The 21,357-nt window shown below is 37.7% G+C and overlaps 1 protein-coding gene across 10 annotated transcripts in view; it reads left to right on the plus strand.

Moving 5' to 3' along the window:
* The window catches only part of CEP170 (centrosomal protein 170), a 176,142-nt gene that overhangs the window by 121,595 nt on the left and 33,190 nt on the right, over nucleotides 1-21,357 (plus strand). For all 10 annotated transcript variants that reach the window (XM_025203257.1, XM_025203260.1, XM_014519581.2 and 7 more), the window contains 2 exons: nucleotides 6,211-6,337; nucleotides 14,079-15,926. In XM_025203257.1, the coding sequence (XP_025059042.1) occupies nucleotides 6,211-6,337; nucleotides 14,079-15,926 (1,975 nt within the window). The remainder of the gene's footprint in view (nucleotides 1-6,210; nucleotides 6,338-14,078; nucleotides 15,927-21,357) is intronic.

Raw genomic sequence — 21,357 nt, forward strand, 5'->3', positions numbered from 1 at the left:
TGGGAGGGGCTAAGTAGAATGGCCTCCCCCCAGCACCTGGGATTTTTGCCGTGGGAGGTACAGCTCCTTACCCAGTTGTTTTTCTGGAAGAGAGAGAGTTGAGTGATCAAGGCACCAGGGGTGGCCTCCATGGAGTCCATCCCAGAGGGGCTGCACCTCCCTGAAAGGTAGTGAGGATGCCTGCAGCAGTAGCTGCCACTAGAATGCAGAGAAAGCAGGGCAAGTAAGTTTCCCCACTCCCTGGATCCTGCTTACTCTGCCCCTGCTCTCCAGTGGTCAGCACTTTGCCCAGGGTGCTGCAGGAGCTCACTATACAACTGGTACTATATATTAGCTTTGAAAATAAAACTCTTCTGAAAACTTACTTTTATAATAACAGGTTTCCAAAAACTTAAAGAGAAACAAAGTTGTCTCATGTGACTTCATTCGCAGCTCACAAGACAACTTTAACCCTGACTGTGGCTTAAACAGTAGAGTTTGTTGTGGGGGAGGGTTCTGAAAGTAAACTACCAGATTCCTTTGTACTTAATGTTTGGGTCTGCAGAAGCTGACTATAATACCCTGTTCCTCAAAAAATTGAAGTTGCGATTTCTAGTACAGACAATCTAATCAAATTCCATAAGTGTACATGGCATAAACTTAACTACAAAGAACTGTCTCTACAAATTCTTCACCAGCTGTTGATGGTTATGGTAGACCAGGAGTTCTACACTGTGTTTTGGCTGAAGCATAAATGATGGTGGACAGAGGAGAATGGAGAAGATACATTTTGGGATAAACCAAAGAGAAAGATGTGTTAGAAAATTTCTCCAATTAGCACTTCTGTAACTTCTGTTATATGAGCTGCTGGAGAAGTACATGCAACTTGGTATTTTCTTCTGTTCTGTTGCGTTCAGCAATACATACAGTTCATTGAAACAAAAAACTCATAATTTTCTGTGGTGAATTGACGTGTGTAACATTTTCTTTCTAAAAAAAATAATTCAGATGGCTGCAGTTAATCAAGTGTTTTAGATGAAAGATCAAGCTGATATTTTCCCTACTTTCCATATTTGTAGGATAGTCTCATGAGTGAGATGTAGGCCATTTTTGCACTCATTTGTCATTTACAGAACAGGGGAAATCTAGTACCCTGAATTCAAATTTTGTCAAATAATTGAACTAGTGATTTTGGTTTTTTAAATGTATGCATTTCTAAATGTGTCGTCTATACACACATTTTAATTATTTGGAATTTAAAATGGTTGATATATAGAGTAGAGATGACCCTAGGAATTTTATTAACATAAAGAACATAAGTTTCTTTTACATTGGTAGAAACTCACCCAGTAGTCATTGACTTTTGTTATTATTCTGTCTGTTAGTCTATATATAGTGATTTTTAGTTCAACTCCAAGAGGAAAAATGCCAGAATCTCAAGATAACCACCACCCTGCACCCTAGTCAGAACTCTAATGGAAGTTGCCAAAAATTGAATGAACAATAGAGATGTCTCAATCTCTTGGTTTTAGTCTCCTTTTCTCACGTGTGTGCACAACGTATGCACTCTTGCTCTCACTCTCTTTCTCTCAATCTGTGGTTATCACTGCTGCCTAATTAGAATTGTACTTTGTGATGCATTTCATGTACATTTTTAACCTTTGTAACTATCATGTTAAAGACTAGTCTGACTGAAAACACCAATTGTGTATGTGCATGTGAAAGAGAGAGAAAGACATGGATTTTACTGTATAGTATATTAAATAATAGCATTATATTGGCATATTTAGAAATCTCTTCTAGGTAAAGCTTAAAAATGATTCACATGGAGCATAAAACCATGACCTGTGTGCAAGTTTAGTTGTTGATTAGAGATCTGTATGATGTAAATAAAAGCTATTCAAAGATAGCTTCTGCCTAGAAGAGTGTTGTATTTTTTTTGTCTTTTGTGATCTTCTTTCCAGGTCCAACATGAGTGTGAAATTTGTCACTAATTCCTTAAGTCAGTAACCCTAGTGGTTCAAAAGCAATCCTGGCTTAATTCAGTTGAGGACCTGAATTAAGAGGTCCTCAACTTCCTTTTCCTGGCTAAGATAAAAACAGTTCAGTCCTTCACTTGATACATTAAATTATATTACAAGCCTTTAAAGAGAAACTTAATTGTAACTTATACAGCCAGGTGTCTAAACTTGCTTCATGTTAACTATGAAATTCTGTTCCAAATAGCCTGATTTTCAAAAAAATATACTTATAACATTACAAATATTTCATTCATTATATACTAGTCTTCCTGTCAGGGGCAGATTTAACATTTTCCTAGAGAAAAAGGCCCTTTGAGCTAATCTCTACTTTCTTGTTTTCCTGAAATCTGTTGGTTAAGGCTTTTGCCGATCTGCCTTCAACAGTTCCCTTTAACTTAAGGAATGTAAAAACTTGGCTTCACCATGCACAGAGATGTGGGCTTTTTGGAAAATTTTTCAATGCCCTAAATAGAGCGTGATCTGATTTAGCATGTTTATTTGGCTTATATTTAGTATACCCAACTAAAAAAGTCCCCCCATGGTAATTTTATGTCCCAATAGCCACAAGTATTTTAAGTGAAATATTTTATTAGGAAAAAAATTAAATACAGCACACTTAATGTGGTTTAAATGTTATATTCAAACAAATTAAAAGCTTTATGTAGAAATAAATTATCTTATTAGAATACTTGTAAAAATGTAAAGACAGTACACAATAGCATGCACTTCCCTTACATTATTTGTTTAAATTTCAGTGCCTTCGTTTTTTTCCTTAAAACTGTTGACACACTAATTTTAGTACACCCACAGAACTGTGTATGATATGCCGTAGTTATCCACTCATCTACTTCCACATTGTTTAACTCTCTTCCATTGAGGTCACTGCATCACCTCCAGTTTCACTGTCACTATTTGTAGAATCACTTGCACTACTTATTAGTGCCATTTCAGAATCAGATAGAGGCAAATCTGATTCAGAACTACTTGAACCACATTCTCTTTCGCTGAACGATGGTTTTACCAATGAGTCTATGGGCAAGGGCAACTTATCATCACACTGCATCTTCTTCCCTAATTGTGCTTCTGACTGATTCTCCAGAAGCAAGAGATTTTGAGAAATAGAAACAAGCTTAGCGGTGCGTTCATTTGTTAGTCTATTTCTCTTTTTTGTCTTGATTGACCTGAAAGCCTTCCAGTTCAGTTCACAAGAAGCTGCTGTTGGTAGAAAGCTTAGGATCCTTAGAGCAATCCTGGGCAACAGTTGGGTGTTACAGTATCCCTTCCACCATGTAAGAGGAGACATATTCACTGCTGCCTGTCAAATGATGTCTTTGCTCCAAAGTTTTTCTTTTGCGCGGTACTCAGTAATGTCGGTCATTACGGCTATTTTGTCAATGTTGGGGACATTCTTAGCTACTTCCATAATTGTATCAAGAGGAGTAGATAATTCATCATCTTTTAACTGTTGACCTCTATGTTGAGGATCCAAAAGGTTTGCTGCCAGATGAACTGGCTGACAGCAAAACTCAGATCACTTAGTAAACATTTGTTTTACTACTTCTTTTTGGATAGAAGCGAAGAAGGCAAAAGGTCAATTAGATGTTTATTCAGTTGTCTGAACATCTCTGGAATATTGGAAAGGCTTGGTGCATCTCCTTCAAGTTTCTTGATAGCCACTGAAACTGGTAGTAACAAATTGAATGCTCCTTGAACTCAAACCCAGAACACATCATTGTCAAGAATCTGCTGCCAAATGTTTCACATGAATAATCTGGGATACTGCATCATCTATTAAAGTACACTGCAAACAGTTCTTTGTGCACAGCAAACTATGTAAACTTTGTAGTCGAACCCCATCTAGTTTCTCCTGGCAATAAAAGTGCACTTTCCTTCCCCTGCTTCTCTTTCTGTAATTTCTTCAAAGACTGATTAGCACCATGATGAGCATTGAATAACTTCACAATTGCTTTGCAGTTTGCCAATATTGTCTTCATTTTATTCACACTTACTGTGTCCTTTGCCAGAAGATTCAACCTATGAGCAAGACAGCCAGGTACTATTAAATGAGGATACATTGCCTTTAATATTTGCCATGCAGCTCTCATGTTACTTGCATTATCAGTTACAAGGGCTTGCACCCTGGAGAGACCTGCACTTTTAATCTCTTCACTCAGTAATTTGGCTGTGTATTCACCTGTATGATGAGAAGATTTCATAGGAATTGCTTTCAGGAATATTGGTTCAGCAGTTGCTAACATACTGTTCAATAAAGGATTTACTTCTATATCAGTCCATCCATTTAGCATCAGAGTCAGTGATCCTGTTTGACAAATCCTTTGAATAGCCATTGTTTGCACTCTGTTATACTCTTTATCTAAGAGAGACTGTGATGAGCAATAATGTGACAGTAACTTACACAATGGGCAAATTAGTTTGTAGCGATCCTTCCAGTATTGATTTTTCAGTTACGGAGAGAGGCGTACCACTTGCAAATATAGCCCGAGCTACTGTCTCATCTGCTTTTTCTTGATTTTCTTTTTGCATTTTGTCCACACAGCTTGATGAAAAGCTTTACTGTTTTGAACAGCTACTCATGGTGAATCGCATATCTGGTGACAGTGATCTTGAAAGCGAGGATCCTGCTGCTTCTTCCCCCACACTTGGCAGCTCAACATTTTCATTTTCCACTTTTTCATAATCTGCTATATCACTTGAGCTACCAAGTTCCTGCAACAAACAGGGGAAAAGATTTTTATTTTAGCCAATTCTAGTCTGGCCTCATCCATCAGAAGGAGAAGGAGAAGCAGCAGGGAGCTTGCTTCCCCACTCCCTGCCAGAAAGAACACTCTGCTGCTCAACTTGCTGCTCAGTTGCCCTGGGACTGCTGAGCCAAAAGGAAGTATAGTCTGGCATCTGCCATTGGCCAGAGAACTAAGCTCATTCTGCTGGGTTGAAATAGTTATCTATTATGTAATTAAAAAAAATATATGTTGTTAAGCCTAAACCACTTTGGATGCTTAGTGCAAGCGGAAAAGCAGGATACAAATATTTTAAATAAATAAATAATAGTCCAGAGTTGCATTAACAACTTTTAAAATGATAATGTTTTAAAACTATAGATGCTAGTCTGTACTGTGTGTTGTTTTACATATTCATTTGTTTACTTACATAGGACTCCTGAAGTAAACTTTTCTCAGATGGTGTCGTTCCACCACTTCATTGTATTAGCTTTCTGTATACGGCTTGTACCCTTTCAGGACAGTTTCTTCATGTTATTAAATGTTTCTTCATTCTTGTTGTATTGTTAGCATACTCCTGCCTGCAATATTTACATCTACCAACTTTCTTCCTTCCTTCAGGGGCTTGAACTTCACTATAATGATGCCACACACTAGTTTTTTTCTGATTGGGCATTATTAAGACTACTTCAAACCAAAAGCACTAAAAAACTCATAGATCTTATGCAAACACCTCCAACTTCCCCAACTCAAGAAAAGAAATGAGATGCTGCTCTATGTGTTTGCTGAACTGAAAGTGAAACAAAAATTAAGCACAGTTTTAGTTTTGCTTTCACTTGCAGTCTGAAATTAAATAAGAATTTTAGCTTTGTTTTTGATTTGACCTGCACAGCCAATTAGGTGAATTCATACCTTGATTTTTGGTTTGGATTATTATGCGAGTGTATTTACCCTCCTGTTTACAAATCAATAAACCATATATATACTTTCTTACACACTTCCTAGGGATAATCACCTGTAAAACATTAATTACAACTTTGAAACTGCCAAGCTGGCCTAATGTTGGATTGGCATCCATTCGTTGTTACTAATGAATTTTATGAAACAATGAATTTTTAGAAATGGAAAATTTCCCATGGAAAACTAAAGCACAGGAAAATTTTCCACCCCACATCTCTGCATAGGCATATTCTCTGTTCACATACTTTCTGTTTAAAAGTTCATTGCAGTCAGATATCACTGCTTAGCCCATTGTGCCTCTGTGTAGAGTCCAAAGAACAGAGTTCAGTATTGTTTTAACATTCTCTAAAATGTATTGAAGTAAGTTCTTTCAGTATCTGCACCATCCTGTCACCCTTAAAATACCTAAATTAACATTAATAGCATTTTAATATGCTAGTTTAATCCCTTTTTATCAAATATCTTTAATCAATATCTGATTTTTCTTTTCCTGCTTTGTTTTCTTTCCACAGGAAAGCTGTACTGCATCTGGAAATAAACGATGGGTATCACAGTGGGCTAGTTTGGCTGCTAATCATACACGACATGACCAGGATGACTTGAGGTTGGAGCCATCTGCATCTGGTCCTTTAGAAAACGGTACCATAAGTAGTTCTTGTTGTCATCCTACTTTTGTAGTTTTTTTATGGAAAGGGAAAAGGAGGTGGAAGTCTTGGTGACAGAATTAAATGAAGTAGGTCACATATAACTGTCAGTCAAAAGTCTGTTAAGTCTTAAACCTTACTCAACTATATATTACTTTCATGTTTTATTATAATGACAATAAAACTAAGTCTAACATTTATAAAACAAATAAAAATAAAAAATTGGTAGATATCCAAGAAAGATAGAAATATAGACATACATTTAAGTTTGTATGGATTGATTTGTCAAATTCTTTTTAACAGTACCATATTTCTTGCATTTGACAGTTGAGTCCACTGTTATTTAAAGGCTTTCTTGTTGTACATTAAGCTAGAAATCATCCTCAATCATGAATTTAAATTTCCTACTTTAACAATTGCACTTATTGTAGCTGTTTGTCTTGAAGTATTGTTATAAAATAGGCTGGGGACAACAGAAGGATATAATCTTACTGAGTACTCCCAGTAACGAAATCAATCCAGTATTAACTGAACACAAATTGTATAGCTGTGACTGCTTTAGGATTATACCTGTATAGCAGTACTGGCATATTGTCTTGTTCATAAAAGCTTTTGCTGCTTAAGCTAAAGAAATAAATGTAATAAATTTTGGAAGATGCACTTCCCAGAATCCATAGATTTCTGTATTCACGCTATCAGGGATGAAGGGGCAGTGTCCCAGAAGTGTTTCCTTTCGGGTTAATTTAGGAGCATTTTTTACTTCAAAACCAGCTGACTAAAACTCTTACCATCTATGCAAAGTTAAAACTTCCCTAATCTGAAAGAACTACAGAGGAGTATTAGAGATATTGAATGTAGCATTCCACAAGATACAGTACCAGCAACTAGCACATTTGCAAAGGACTGTATTCAGACGGCTGTTCCAAAAAATGGTGAGTAATATGAATACTTCTAATTTTACTATAGCTTTTTTTATTAATATCTCTTTTAGAAATGTCTAAATATGTCTTCTCTCTTTGTTCTAGCTGCAGATTTTTCTTCCAAGAATGTTGGAAGATGTTGCAGTTCCAGGGTTTGCTGTACCTTCAGCTTCTCACTCTGTCTCTCTGTGGACAGACTTTCCAAGTGACAGGTCTGCACATGTAATTCTCTCCAGGTGGAATCCTGGGTACTCGGTATACTATAAGCTACTACATACTTGTTCAGCAACTACATTTGTAGCAGTACATGGATTTGGCACCTCTTTAGGTTTTCTTCTGGAGCTTCCTATCAGTATAAAAATACATTGATACAAATTGGTATTTACATATCCACAGGAACAAAACAAATAGAAGAAAGTAGCTAAAACAACAGAATGTTGGTACACATTATGTTTGCTAAATCTTAGCCTTTATTTGTAAGTTTTTAATTGTCTACTTTGTCTTTATAATCCATTGGCATTGGGATTTGAGGAGATGTATTGAAACTTGCTATTAGTGTATCACTTCTGTGGCAAGTGGCATGTTATCTATTTCAGAGAGAAGCAAGGATTTCTTAGGATGATCTCTTTTATTGGACCAACTCTATAGGTGGGATAGAGCTAGACAGACTTTTGAATGCAAGACATGTGTTTCAAAGTTGCTGTTTGTTTGTCCTTGGGCACCTGAATCTTGCTTTATGATTACCTCATGTGAGTCAAAGGCAGGGGTGAATTCACTTGAAGACTAGGAATTCCTGTAGCCAAAACTACTGTCTTTGGGTGCTTGCAGACCAAAACTAATGAAGACCTATTCAACTCCTTTTTATATTTTTAACCAGCAACATAATTTTGAGTGATGTATAAGTTCTAATAAAGATACTTTTCATGTTCTTTATACAAGCCTTAACCTTGCAATAAACTGTATGGTGCTCTTTATTACAATGAGGCCTATTGTACTGATATAACTTTATATATGATTTGGAGACATTGAAGGAAGAAAGTGTTTCAATGGAACTCAGTTCTGTAGCTGAACGAACAGCTCTACTCCTATTATTTTGATAGGTGGAGGAAAAAAAGAAAGTGAAAATTATATTTTCCCAAGAATCTCTTCCAAAAAGAAGCTGTTACTCCCACTGATACGTGAGTCTGTTGGGGCTATGGTGTAATGGGAGGCTGCAGGTGAAGGGAATTTGTAAAACTTAAGTTAATAAAATAGTGAAGCAAGTTCTGAAGTGTTTTGAGTTTTTTATTAATTTCACATTACAACCTGAGATTTCAGTTATTTGTTCTTATTGCCATATCAGTAATCAGTTGGAGGCAAGTGAGGCAATTGCATCATCAGGAACCTCTCTCCTCCATCTTGGCATTAGGGTCTCAGAAAGCAGGGATATTAAGGAATAGGGATTGGACATAAGGATAAAGACTCAATGGATGTCTTTTTTAAAGCCCAGTGAGCTAAGGTGAAGTTTGGAAACATTACATTGGGGATTTGTCTAGAGGAGTACTCAGGGTGTCATGTTTGTTTTTCAGTTATGATTCTATCCAGCTCTGTGTCAGGATCCCAGGCACTGGGGAAGGAGACACTATTTAAAAGTCACTTGAAAGGCTGAAAAGGTTCTGCATATATGATGTATACAGACAGTGCAGATTGTCACAGTGGCTCTTGGATGCAGGCTCTATCAACCCTTAAATTTGTCCCACAGGAGGCAAGGAGGTAAATGGCTCCTACAATTCCATCTTAAAGTGTATATGGAAGTATCCTGCTACATTATGGCCTGCTTCATCACATTGACCATTTTTTGTTTCTTTCATGTACATTTTTCTGAAAAAGAACACTACTGAAAGAAAACATAATACAAAATGAACACTTTCCTTCTCACCAACGTAGCTTTGAGGGTGATTCTGGTTTTTACATGCCAGCTCCCCCTCTCCACATCACCATGATCTAAATAGATATTAGTGTTAGTTTACCTTAGATAGATAGTTAGTTTACCTAATTATAGTTAGCTGTTAACTAATAACTTTTTTGAGCATTGTTATGGTTGAGGCACTCTTAGTAGTGCCTTTATGCAAGTTTTTCCTACTGGAGCTTTAGGATGGCAGATTCTAAATCTTGGATTTAATTATTCCTCCTCTTGAACGTTCGCAATTCCTGTCAACAGTGGAAAGACTAGATGCTTTTTTGGTTAGGGTATTTTGAAGGTGCCATATGCAAATCCTTTCCAAAGAGAACTTTTAAAGTCATTGGCTGATACTGAAACTGCATCATCTCATATGAGCATAGCACTGAATGCTTCAACACTGGTTTCAACCACTTCAGTGCCATTCAGTGCTATCACAGTCTAACATGTCAAACTTTAGCCCAGGGAGTTGCAATTCCATTTGTGTTGATACTGAAGATGCTGGATTTTCCTGTGAAACTTTTTGGACTAAATGCCTATTGCTTGGTTGCCTGTGATTGCAGGGGACTGGACTTGCTGACCCAGGTGGGCCTTCCAGTCCTGTGCTCTTCCAGTCCTATACAGAACAACCTTCAGTTTTGGATCTCCCTTACTTTCAGGTACTCATCAATATCCATCTCTCCCTGAAATTGCTGTTACTCATGTTCTACAGCCCAGTTCTCTTGTTCCAACCTTTACAATTATAATCCTCTTAATTCCTCAGGATCGCAGTGTAGATGATTCCTCTGCTCATTTCCCAATTTCCCTTTTTTCTGCATGTATTATGTGAAAGAAAATCTAGTTCATTGGAAACTAGCCATCATAGGAATTATGATGGTCTTGTATCCTTATTTTTGGAGCCCCCACTTCCTATCGGTGTGATGTATGTGGATGGTCATATTGGAACAAAATTAACTGTGGCTTATCGATCTAGTCCCTTCTTTGTCTCCTTCAGAAACAGTCTCTTTCTTTTTGAAGCAAGGGGGAGGAGGGTGTCATTAGTCTGGGAATCAGTAACTTCTGGGCTAGAGAAAATATTTAAAATGATTGTTCCTTATAGTGTCACTCTGTACCTACTCCACTCTGAATAACCTCTGGCAACAAGAAGCATGGTCATATTCTGCTTCAAGGCTTTTGGTGATCCCTAGTAGAGGCCAAGATGGATTTTTTTTCTCCTCTAGATTGCTTCCTGGGAAGAAAAGGAGGAGGGGTTGGCTTTACTCTGAAGTATTGGGATGCATCGTTAAGGCTGGAGGTTTGTGGTCTTCTGGCCCCATATGTCTATCAATTGAGCCAGGTAAAACAGAAGAGTGGAAGCAGATGGGAAGATGGTTTGGCAACTGCCAGTCCTTCTGGATCGTGGTGTATGTTTGAGAGGTCACCAAGATCTTTGACACATGTGCCTAAGTGGGAGTATGGAGGAGTGAAGGTTGCCTATACTTTCCATCCCCGCTTTAAGCCATTGAGACAGAATCCAAAGACCAGATGGAGTTGAGACATTTGGTGCCTCTATGGCTGTAGTTGTATACGTTTCTGGGAATAACTGGGTATAACCAGGTTTCCTGTGTGGCAGACAAGGATTCTACCACAGAGCCAAAGGGGACTCTGGATGGGAAGAAGTTTCTTGTATTTAAATGTAAGTAGCATTTGGGAGGTGTGCTTGAACTTGGCAGGATGGTTTGCTTGTGTGGGCGGCTGGGCAAGGAGGCAGTGCTTGAGTGATGGGGGAAGTTGGAGTTCTCAGGTGGGATATTTGTTTATTGTAAACTTGCAGAACCTTTTGGGTAAGGCGGGATATAAATTAGTACGTAAATTCTTAGAAAACCCAGAAGTTCCTGGCTGAAAAGGGTCTTGCTCCTCTTCTTAAGGATCAGGAAGGCAGTTTCTTCCTATGTCTGATTGACAAGGGCTGGGAAAGGGTTTTGCCTTCTTCTGTAACATGGGGCCTGATCCATTTTTTCTAAGATCTTCTGAGCTAATTACTTTCCTGCCTGGCATTGGCAATGCCCTCATCTTCCCTTTTTGCACCTTTTGATATACTATCCTGTGTTCTTTGTGTTTCAGCCTTAAAGTTATATGTGAGGGTTTTAGTGATTTTGGGAGGATTTCTTGAGTAAGTTCCAGTGAATGCATTGGACTGGTTTCAGTGGCCCAGGAGTCCTCTTCCTGTCCTCTATAACAGGAAGTGGACTCACTTCTATTTCTCAGGTCTGTAGAAGAGGTCCTGTTGTGCTTTAAAAGAAAAGGTTTCTGTTCAGTTCATTTTCTTATATGCGGAAAATGGAGAGAATGGAGGCTAGTTTTGAGCTTATAATGCTTTCAACTGAAACTCTATGATCACATTATCCTTTGTAATAGTATCTCTTGATCCAGAAGGTTAGGTTATAGCTATCATCCTGTTGGATGACTGTTTCCGTAATTCTATTTATCCAGTTCACAAGTGGCATGAGGTTTCTCATGAGTCCAAACTACTGGCAGTTTAAACTGTTACCCTTTGGTCTCTCAGCAGCCCAAAGGAATATTCACCAAGATCTGGGCAGTAGTTGCTCCATATATGAGCTAACCAGAGATAAAAAGTGTATCCATATTTACGTGATTTCCTCAGAAGCAAATCTCAGAATAATGCGTAAAGCTCTGCATCACATACGGAATCTTTTCATATCTATATTGGCCTAAAAATTGAAGTCTGTTTGGACATCTGTGCATAACAAATAGAATTCACAGTGACCATATTAGACTAATACAGATTCAGAATCATTTCTAACATCCATTTCAGTCAAACTGTACAAATTCAAGCAAATCATTGTATCACAGAATGCGTGACCTCCTTCATTTCCATTGTGCAGTATGTCATTTATGCATGAAAGGTAGGCTAAAATCAGCTTGTGCCCTGAGCAGACACATCACAAATATGCTTCTCGCACTTCCAGAAGAAATTCTCTTAACTGGGCTTATGGAAAAATGCCCAAAATGTATGCCAAAGAGTTCTTTCCTCACCTATCCTTCCAACCACAATTATATTGACAAGATGCATTGCTTGAATTGAGGGGCATATTTGTACTACTAGGCATATAGACTTGCAAGGGGACACTCATTTTACATACACATGTGTTGGAGTACTGAAGTTTACAGGGCACATATAGAATTCTTGCATCTGATGTAAGGTTTTTTTAGCCATATGCTGACTGACCGTATAACCAGGCCAGGAGGGGCATGGATATCTTCACTATGTCAAAAGGTCATTTAGATATGGAATTGGAGTGTTCAACACTGGCTGTTTCTCAAAGCAGTTATCTCTTGGGTTTTCAGCATAATTTGGCAGATGGTTTGAGTACAGCTTTTAAACGTATCACAAGACTTAGAAGAATTCTGTAATCCAAACTATTTCAGTGTCATGTCATCCTTAAGTAGAATTCTTTGACAGACAGGAGCAAGTAGTGTGAAACCTTTTGTTTCAGGGGGTTCAGAGCACAGGATCTCTTTCAGGTATGTTCTTCATTCAGAGCATTTATGCACTGATGGATTCTCATTCACAGATTCCACTGTTATTCTTGGAAAGTGGTATCCTTTTTTTAGCAAATCTGTGGTTATTATCTGTTTTTAAATAGTACTGTCCCCTGCATGTATTGGATTACTGTTTGGGTCACCAAAAATGGAGTAACAATATGAACAAGCCGTTGAAATAAGGAAAACTCCTTATATGTATAGCAACTGGAGTTCTTCAAGATACGGGTTTTCCATCAGTATATTTTATGACTCGCCCTCTTTCTCCTGCTGCTAAGGAGTCTTGTTACAAATTGGATTGTGGACGGGTAAAGAAACTGAATGGCATTTAGACCTACATTGCCACTACCATACTTTTAGCATAGAAGTACAAAGGCCTGAACAGATAATTCCACCTGAAAGACTTTTAATCCCTAGCCCATGTGCAACATGAATGGGATATGAAAACAATAGACTCCAAAAACAGGTCCTATACCCCCAATTCACCTATGGTCACTACTCTAGATGTGGGCAAAAGAAGAGACTCAACGACATCTTCAAGGCCAATTGAAAGAAATGCAATATTAACATCAATACCTGGGACAGTCAAGCACTGAATTGTCGCCATGGTATACAACAAGGCATCGGTCTTTTTGAGCTAATTCACCCCATTTTGGAGATTGATAAGTGAGAGAGATGAAGGGAAAAAGCTGTGACCCAACCTTAGAAGTATCTATTTCCTCCTGGAATTATGTTACAGTCGAACACATGGATTTTGAATCAACCTCCTCGGGCCTCTGCAGACATCAATTATTTCCTATTTACTAAAAGACTATCATCCTCGTATTGAGGGATGCTTCTGACAAGGATACAAGGAACGAATGGAGAGAAGATGGTTCTCTATAGTCATGACATGCTCTCTCTGTATATCTTTCTTTTCTTCTGCTAACCATGCAACACACTGAATTTTAGGGAATATGCTTCTTCATGATAGCTTATAATTCTGTGCATCAAATCAAATGCTTAATGTTGTTTTTTCTTGTCAGTGCTTTGCTACGTGCTGCAGTTTTTAATAGATAGTTTTCTCTAATATCTTGAAATGTCATTTCTGTAGCTAATAACATGTTTTATAAAATTAAGTTTGGCTTCCATTGTGAGCAAATACTGAAACTACAGTGAAACAATATAGTAATTTATAGCCACCAATATATTGCACAAGGGTTTAGTACCATAACTTAGTACAAAAATGTACTATATTAATAAACTCCCCTGGAGACTTTAATAATTCCATTGGCAAAATTGTTTTTTAGGTACTGATTTTCTAGATTACTTATTTTTTCCCCTTTGATTTTTAGATACAGACATCAGTGAATCTGGCATTTCGGTTAAAAGCACTGGTTCAGCCACATCTGTGACTAGTCAAGGTGAGCGGAAGAGGAGAACACTTCCACAGCTTCCAAAAGAGGAGAAAACTGCTGAAAATCCAAGAGCAAAGGGTACATCTCAGAGATCAGAGATAGGTGAAAAACAGGACACAGAACTTCAGGAGAAAGAAACTCCAACGCGTACATCCCAAAAAGAAATACCACATGATGCAGATAGCAGAAGCATGGCCAAGTCAAGCAGAGCAATGAATGGTCTCTCTCCAAAAGCTGGTGGAGACAACAAGGTATTTTCTCACCCTACCAGTTGTCCTTCCAGTAAAGACAAGGGTGAAATTGCCAGGGAAACTTCAGTGGTAAAACTAGCTAAAATTCAACAGCAGGAACAAAAGGAGCAGGCACATTGGACACCCGCTAAACTACTTTCCACAAAAGCTACTTCAAACCAGATTGAGAAAGGTAGAGAGGAGGCTCCTACTCCCCCAAAAATCTTGGATAATCAAGAAAAGGCCCCAGGACACGCGGTCAGTAAAGCGGAAGTGAAGGTGGCCCAAAGCGAAGGGAAAAGAAGAAAAACTGAGGAAATCATAAAAGGTCAAACTCCAAAAGGATTTGGAGGAGAGAAGAAGGAATCGTCAAAACCATTAGTGAGACAAGGCAGCTTTACTATAGATAAGCCTAGCACAAATATCCCTATAGAACTTATCCCTCATATTAATAAGCAGACTGGATCTGCTCCCCCTTCAGCATCCACAAACAGAATACGTGAAAGAAGTGATTCTATGGATACTGATTCTAGTTTGGATACAACACTCATTTTAAAAGACACAGAAGCGGTAATGGCTTTCCTTGAAGCTAAGTTGCGTGAAGAAAACAAAACAGATGAAGGTCCTGATACTCCTAGCTATAATAGAGATAATTCGATTTCACCAGAGTCAGATGTAGACACAGCCAGTACAATTAGTCTGGTTACTGGTGATGCTGAAAGAAAGCCCAGTCAAAAGCGAAAGAGCTTCACTACTCTCTATAAAGATAGATGTTCCACTGGTTCTCCTTCCAAGGATATTTTAAAATCTTCTGCAACAAATGCTAGAGAAAAGGTAGAAAAGAAAACTAAAACTCGATCTTCAGATGCTGGTTCAAGAGCAGATGCTCGTAAACTTGTGCATTCCAGTGGACGAATAAGGCAGCCATCAGTAGATTTAACAGATGACGACCAGACATCTAGTGTACCTCATTCTGCCATTTCTGATATCTTGTCATCTGACCAGGAAACTTACTCTGGCAAATCACATGGAAGGGTTCCCTTTACTTCTGCAGATGAACTCCTACATTCCAAAATGGAAGGGAAGTCAGTTAAATCAAAGACTTCACCTGTTACAACTGGACAGTCTAGTAAATCTACCACTCTTCCAAGGCCTCGTCCCACGAGGACTTCTCTCTTGCGCAGAGCACGGCTTGGTGAAGCCTCAGATAGTGAACTTGCTGATGCTGATAAAGCTTCAGTGGCTTCTGAAGTATCCACTACAAGTTCTACATCAAAGCCTCCATCAGGAAGGAGAAATATTTCCAGAATAGACTTACTTGCTCAACCACGCAGAACTCGACTTGGCTCTTTATCAGCACGAAGTGATTCTGAAGCAACAATAACTAGAAGTACTGCTTCATCTCGTACCCCAGAAGCCATCATTAGAAGTGGTGCAAGATTAACACCACCAGCGGATAGTAGTAAAATTTCTGCTAGAACTAGAGCTAATAGCATTTCTCGACTTTCAGATTCAAAATCCAAGCCATTGACCTCAGCCCATAATTCTCCAACAGGTACGTGACATGATTTAGATCCAGTGTTTTTTCCAGTGCCTGATATTTTGCTTGCTTTCTTGTAGTCTTCATTTTTATAGATGTTTAAAGGAGTATAGTTTATTATGAAGCATTAACTTGATTTGAAGCATTCTTTCTCTTCTAAGAAAGAGGCTCTTTCTTTATTATTTTTAAGGGTTTTTTAAAGTTAGTTACAAGGAATCCTTTGCCTCTTTGACCTATGTTTTTTTTTTTATTGGAAACCTCTTACCAAAGGTGGTATCTGAGGTGTTCAGATGCTACAGCTATTAGGAGAAAGAACATGGAACAGAAATCATTGCTTGAAATTCAAGACAGTTTAAGATCTGCTTCCAGAAATTCAAAACTAAGCAGTGAATAGCAAAATATGCATACTACTAAACATAAAATCTACTGAACCAAACATTACAGTACTAAATGGGTAATATTAACTGAAATATAGTTCACTATCAAGGTCTGAAGCCCTGTTTAGGACAGCTTCATTACTGATTCCAAACTACGATTTGCTGGAACAAAACAGGATATGTATTTACAGGGTACAGGCCTCTATTTCTTCCACTTGTCTCTGACAGGATTGTTGTTCCCGTAGGAAAAAGGCTACTGTTAGTAATCCTGAACCTGTCATCTTAAAGACAGTCTTACAAATTATTGACATGACACTGCAAGTAAGGGCAAATGAAAGACATTGGTAGCTGCCGGTAGTTTCCACATGGCTAGAATATTGAACGGCCACAGTAAAACTGCTGATGTTGAAGTCATTTTACATATCAGCCAGTTTATTTGTGGTAACTAGTGCTTTGTTGCTGCTACATTAATTTATCTTGGGTACAGGCTCTTCTTTGTAAAGCACCAAGTAGAAAACATGTTATTCCACTAGAATGATTCCCTTGCATTCACTGCTTTGAATGGGACAATTTTACCACTTCCTGTCCCCCACCTGTTGGAAATATTTCTATGTTACTTACCTACTTTTTATGCAAATAAAGTGTTCCTATAAAACTACTGAGTTCAGCCTGGGGACCAACTGGTGAAGCAGCAGCTGTGAAGAAAAGGACCTGGGGGTTACAGTGGACTATAATTTGAATATGAGCCAGCGGTGTGCCCTTGTTGCTAAGAAAGCTAACAGTATACTGAGCTGCATTAGTAGGAGCATTGCCAGAAGATCAAGGGAAGTGATTTTTTTTTTTCCCCTCCATTCAGCACTAGTGAGGCCACATCTGGAGTACTGTGTCCAGTTTTAGGCTCCCCATTACAGAAGAGATGTGGACAAAATGGAGAGAGTCCAGTGTAGGGCAACAAAAATGATTAGGGGGCTGGGGAACATGACTTCTAAGGAGACCTAATGATCTGTAAGGTCCCTTCCAGCCCCTAACAACTATGAGAGGCTCAGGGAACTGGATTTATTTAGTCTGGAGAATAGAAGCTTGAGGGGGAGTTTAATAGCAGCCTTCAACTACTTGGAGGATGGTTCCAAAGAAGATGGAGCAAGACTTTTCTCAATGGTGGCAGATGAAAGAACAAGGAGAAATGGTCTCAAATTGCAACTAGGCACTTTAGGAGTTTAGGTTAGATATTAGGAAAAACTTTCTCATGAAGAGGGTAGTGAAACACTGGAGTTTGTGGAATCTCCAGCCTTGGTGGTTTTTAAGAGCAGGCTAGATAAAACCTTGGCCGGGGTGATATAGTTGGGGACGGTCCTGCTTTGAGCATGGAGTTGGACTAGGTGACATCCTGAGGTCCCTTTCCACCATAATTTTCTGTGATTCTACTGCCATTGTTGGTATGCAGATTGAATATTAGATACCTATTTCTGTTATGCTGACCACTAACATTTGTTACGTTGTTACGTTGAGAAGTAAATTATAGTTTAATCTCAGTCTAACGGAAAATATATTCTTTGAAAAATGATGAAATTTAATGTTCACTGAAACATGAAGTCACTGTAAATGTGAAATCATTGTATCTGATTGTTTTCCTTAAAAAAATCTTATTATGAATAAGTAAAAGAAAACAAAAATCCCATACAAGCCTTATGCTCTGTTATTTTAAAATGGAGATGAAGGTTGTAAACATTTTTCCCTAGCATGTTATCTACCTTGGTGTTCTATATTGTACATCTTTACTCCTGATGATTCCAACAGAAGCTGAAATTTTTGTATACAGACCAAATGTCTGCTGCATCAGATGAGGCAAAATAGAGCCAATTTGTTTGCATTAATTTATATGTTTGATTTAATTACCTAATATTTTTCATATGGAGGTTGACCATCAAAGGAATAGAAACTAGAAATATCTTGTTTTACCATACCATCTTTTTCCGTTTTCAATAAAATCCCATTAGGATATTTTTTTCCTTCTTGTAACAGTATGAACTTACAGTCTTCCACAAGACTATTAGGACGGTTAAATATTCAGGACACCATTGTTTGGAACACTAGCAGTATAAATTGTTCCTGTGCTAAATACTTTACTAGTCTAAACCCTGAATTGAGAGAAGTATAAAATGCAAAGAGAACACTTGCACAAAAAAGCAATAAACAAATCTGTTGAAGCCAGGCTTGTTACTGAGGGAGGCCTGTGCATGTTAGGGAAGTTTGCATTGATGTAATTAGTTATACAGTGTAAATTGTCATACAAACACAAGAGCCTAGTTGTTTTATGTTTCCATTTACCTCTCATTGAAATGATGACGATCACTACCCATTTCAGCAGGTTACTGGGAAGTGTCATTGATTATTTTATTTGTAAAGCTGTTTCAAGATGATTGGACACTGTTCTACAAGTGCACTATATCATTAAAAGTACAACACACTTGCCCTAAAACATATTATCTCTAGTAAAATGTTGTTTGCAGAAATTTCAAAATTCACTTTATTAACAAAATAATTTCAGCTTTCTAATGAAGCAGCTTATTTAAGTATCTCAAGGCATTTGATTTGATTTGTTGATGCCCCAGGTAGCCACAAAACACCCCTGATGTCCTGTAACAACATAGAAACTAAGAAAGATAAAGAGCCTCAAAGATTACAGTGAGCCACAGGAAAAGAGCAGGAGAGATCAAGGTAGCATTAATACCTTGGGCAACTGCAATGACATGGAGTTTGTTTAAACCATTCTAGGTATATTTTGCCTAGGAAGTGAACTATGCCAAATAAGAAAAAGAGGAGAGTAATCGAACCTGGAGAAAAATGTTTTTGTAACTTCAGCCTGGCAGTCAGTTTAATCCTAGGTATAAGTAGGTCATACCAGCCAAGCAGGGTGACGTGAGGTCTCCCAGACATGCCCCTGCGTATTTCTTAGGTGCTCCGTTTCTCTTCACTGTTTCTTCAGGACTTGTACCATTTTTACAGTAAGCTAACCATGTTTCCAGACATTTATAAGAAACTTGTAAAGCATTTTGAGACCTAAAGCCTTTTTGATCTTTAAATATATTGGGCTTTTGGCTGTAAATAGCCATGCTAATAATGTAATGTAATCTGGATGCCAGTTCTCTTTGAAATTTATTTTTAAATGAATTTATAATTCAGGATATTTTTCATCAACCATAGAATGCTATATGGAGGAGTTCATGCTAAATTTCATCAGTATATAGTTATTAGGCAAATGTTGCAAATCTGAATGTTATCATTAAAAATTAACATGATAAAACACTATTTCGTACACAGAGAAATCCCAGCTTCTCCCAGACCCAGATCCTGCTGTTGAAACTTACAGTGGTAGAGTACTAGAAATCATGTCTGTTTCTGATGCTTCACTTTTCATTCAATCTTTAGTTTTTAATTTGATTGCATATGTTCATTGTATAGTGCTGAGTGACTAGTTCTAAAAATAATCTCTCTCAAGTGGGATTTTTTTTTAGAACAAGTTATGTTGATTTTACTATTTTCCCTAAATTACAATTAGGACAAAAATTGATTTAAAAATTAAGTTATTTTTCCAAAGAGATTGTTGATAAACTTTGGGCCCAACTCATAAAATTCTAAGGTCACATGTTGCTTGCATGCTTTTGGTGGAGGGAAGTGCTTTTTCTGCTTTTGATCTGTTTTCCTTAGTTAAGTTTGAATCTTGTAAGGAAGTGGCTTTTATATCAATGGAACTTTTTTCTTGATTAAAGTATGAAAACACGATTTAAAGTCCATTTGAAATAGAAATAGAACATGATTTAAAGCCCACTTGAAGTCTGTGGGTTTTGAATTAGGCACTCGTATAAGTCTATTCTTCTTGATTTAAATAACCTGAAAAAAAATCAATCATTTTCATTTTAACAATATTTAAATGAGGGAAGGGAATAAGCTTATGCTCAATTGTCACACTCTACATAGCATAGTATTCCAGGGCACTGCCTATATCTGTTTCTAACTAAAAGTTCACATTGTGCTTACCTACATTCTACCTGCATTCACAATTGATTCATGTTTAATTTGATATCATATTAATAATAACAATTAAAGGGAAAAAGCAAGATTTATTGCTTGTATTTTTTTTAATTATTCATATTTTCTATATCGGGGGTGTCAAACTCATCTAAGCTCTTGGACCATATCCAGCCTGCAGCTGTGGGGTGAGCAATGGAGCAGGAGTTAACTCAGCTATTGCTTATGTCTCCTCCTCCCCCTCTATGCTGGCACATGTTCCCAGCAGGGCTCCATAGTTGGGAATTCAGTAGCAGGACCCAGGCTTGAATTTCTGGCCCCTCTTGCAGCCCCATGGAGTGGGTGAAATGGCTCCAGTACACAGGCCTTATCTTTGACACCCTCCTCTACATAATTAAATTAATTTTATTTAACATTTTTTATTTATAAATTGCCAAGAAAAAATTGCATGCTTCTGAGAACCTGTATCCTGATCACGATATGCTTAACCAACCTCAGAAAAAATGTCTACGGTCTTCTTAGTTTTAATTAATTTATTCTGTGCATACATTCAGGTTATTTTAAAACTAACAAATGAATTAATCTTTAGTACAAGAGAACTTATTTTCAGAGCTATTAACAAAGAAATATTTGCCATTTATGGGACTCTGTGCCAATACGATTTCTTAGGTGCAGCATAATATAGTAATAAATCTTTCTACTCGCACCGCTATTCCTATACCCTGTAGAAAAGGGTAAAGGATGGCTGTTCTGAGATCCATTTTCTTTCCATTAATGAGTCATTGTTGGGGAAGAGCTTAGTTTCAGTTGTCCACTGATACCCAGTCTACAAAAATGTATTGTTTTCAGTGTGAATACAAGTCTGTCTGCTCTGAGGATTAATACTGTAGATGTATCGCTAACCTTTGTAACAGAATATTGAATTACAAAGTGATGCATAGTTTGTTCTGTAGAAGTTATGCATTTTTTTGTACAACTACATGTTGCCCTTGCAGCTTATCCCTTCCTTCACATCTTTTATAATTTTTTTTGTATGTTAT

Source organism: Alligator sinensis, unplaced genomic scaffold (assembly GCF_000455745.1).
Source record: "Alligator sinensis unplaced genomic scaffold, ASM45574v1 scaffold534_1, whole genome shotgun sequence".
Lineage (NCBI taxonomy): Eukaryota > Metazoa > Chordata > Crocodylia > Alligatoridae > Alligator > Alligator sinensis.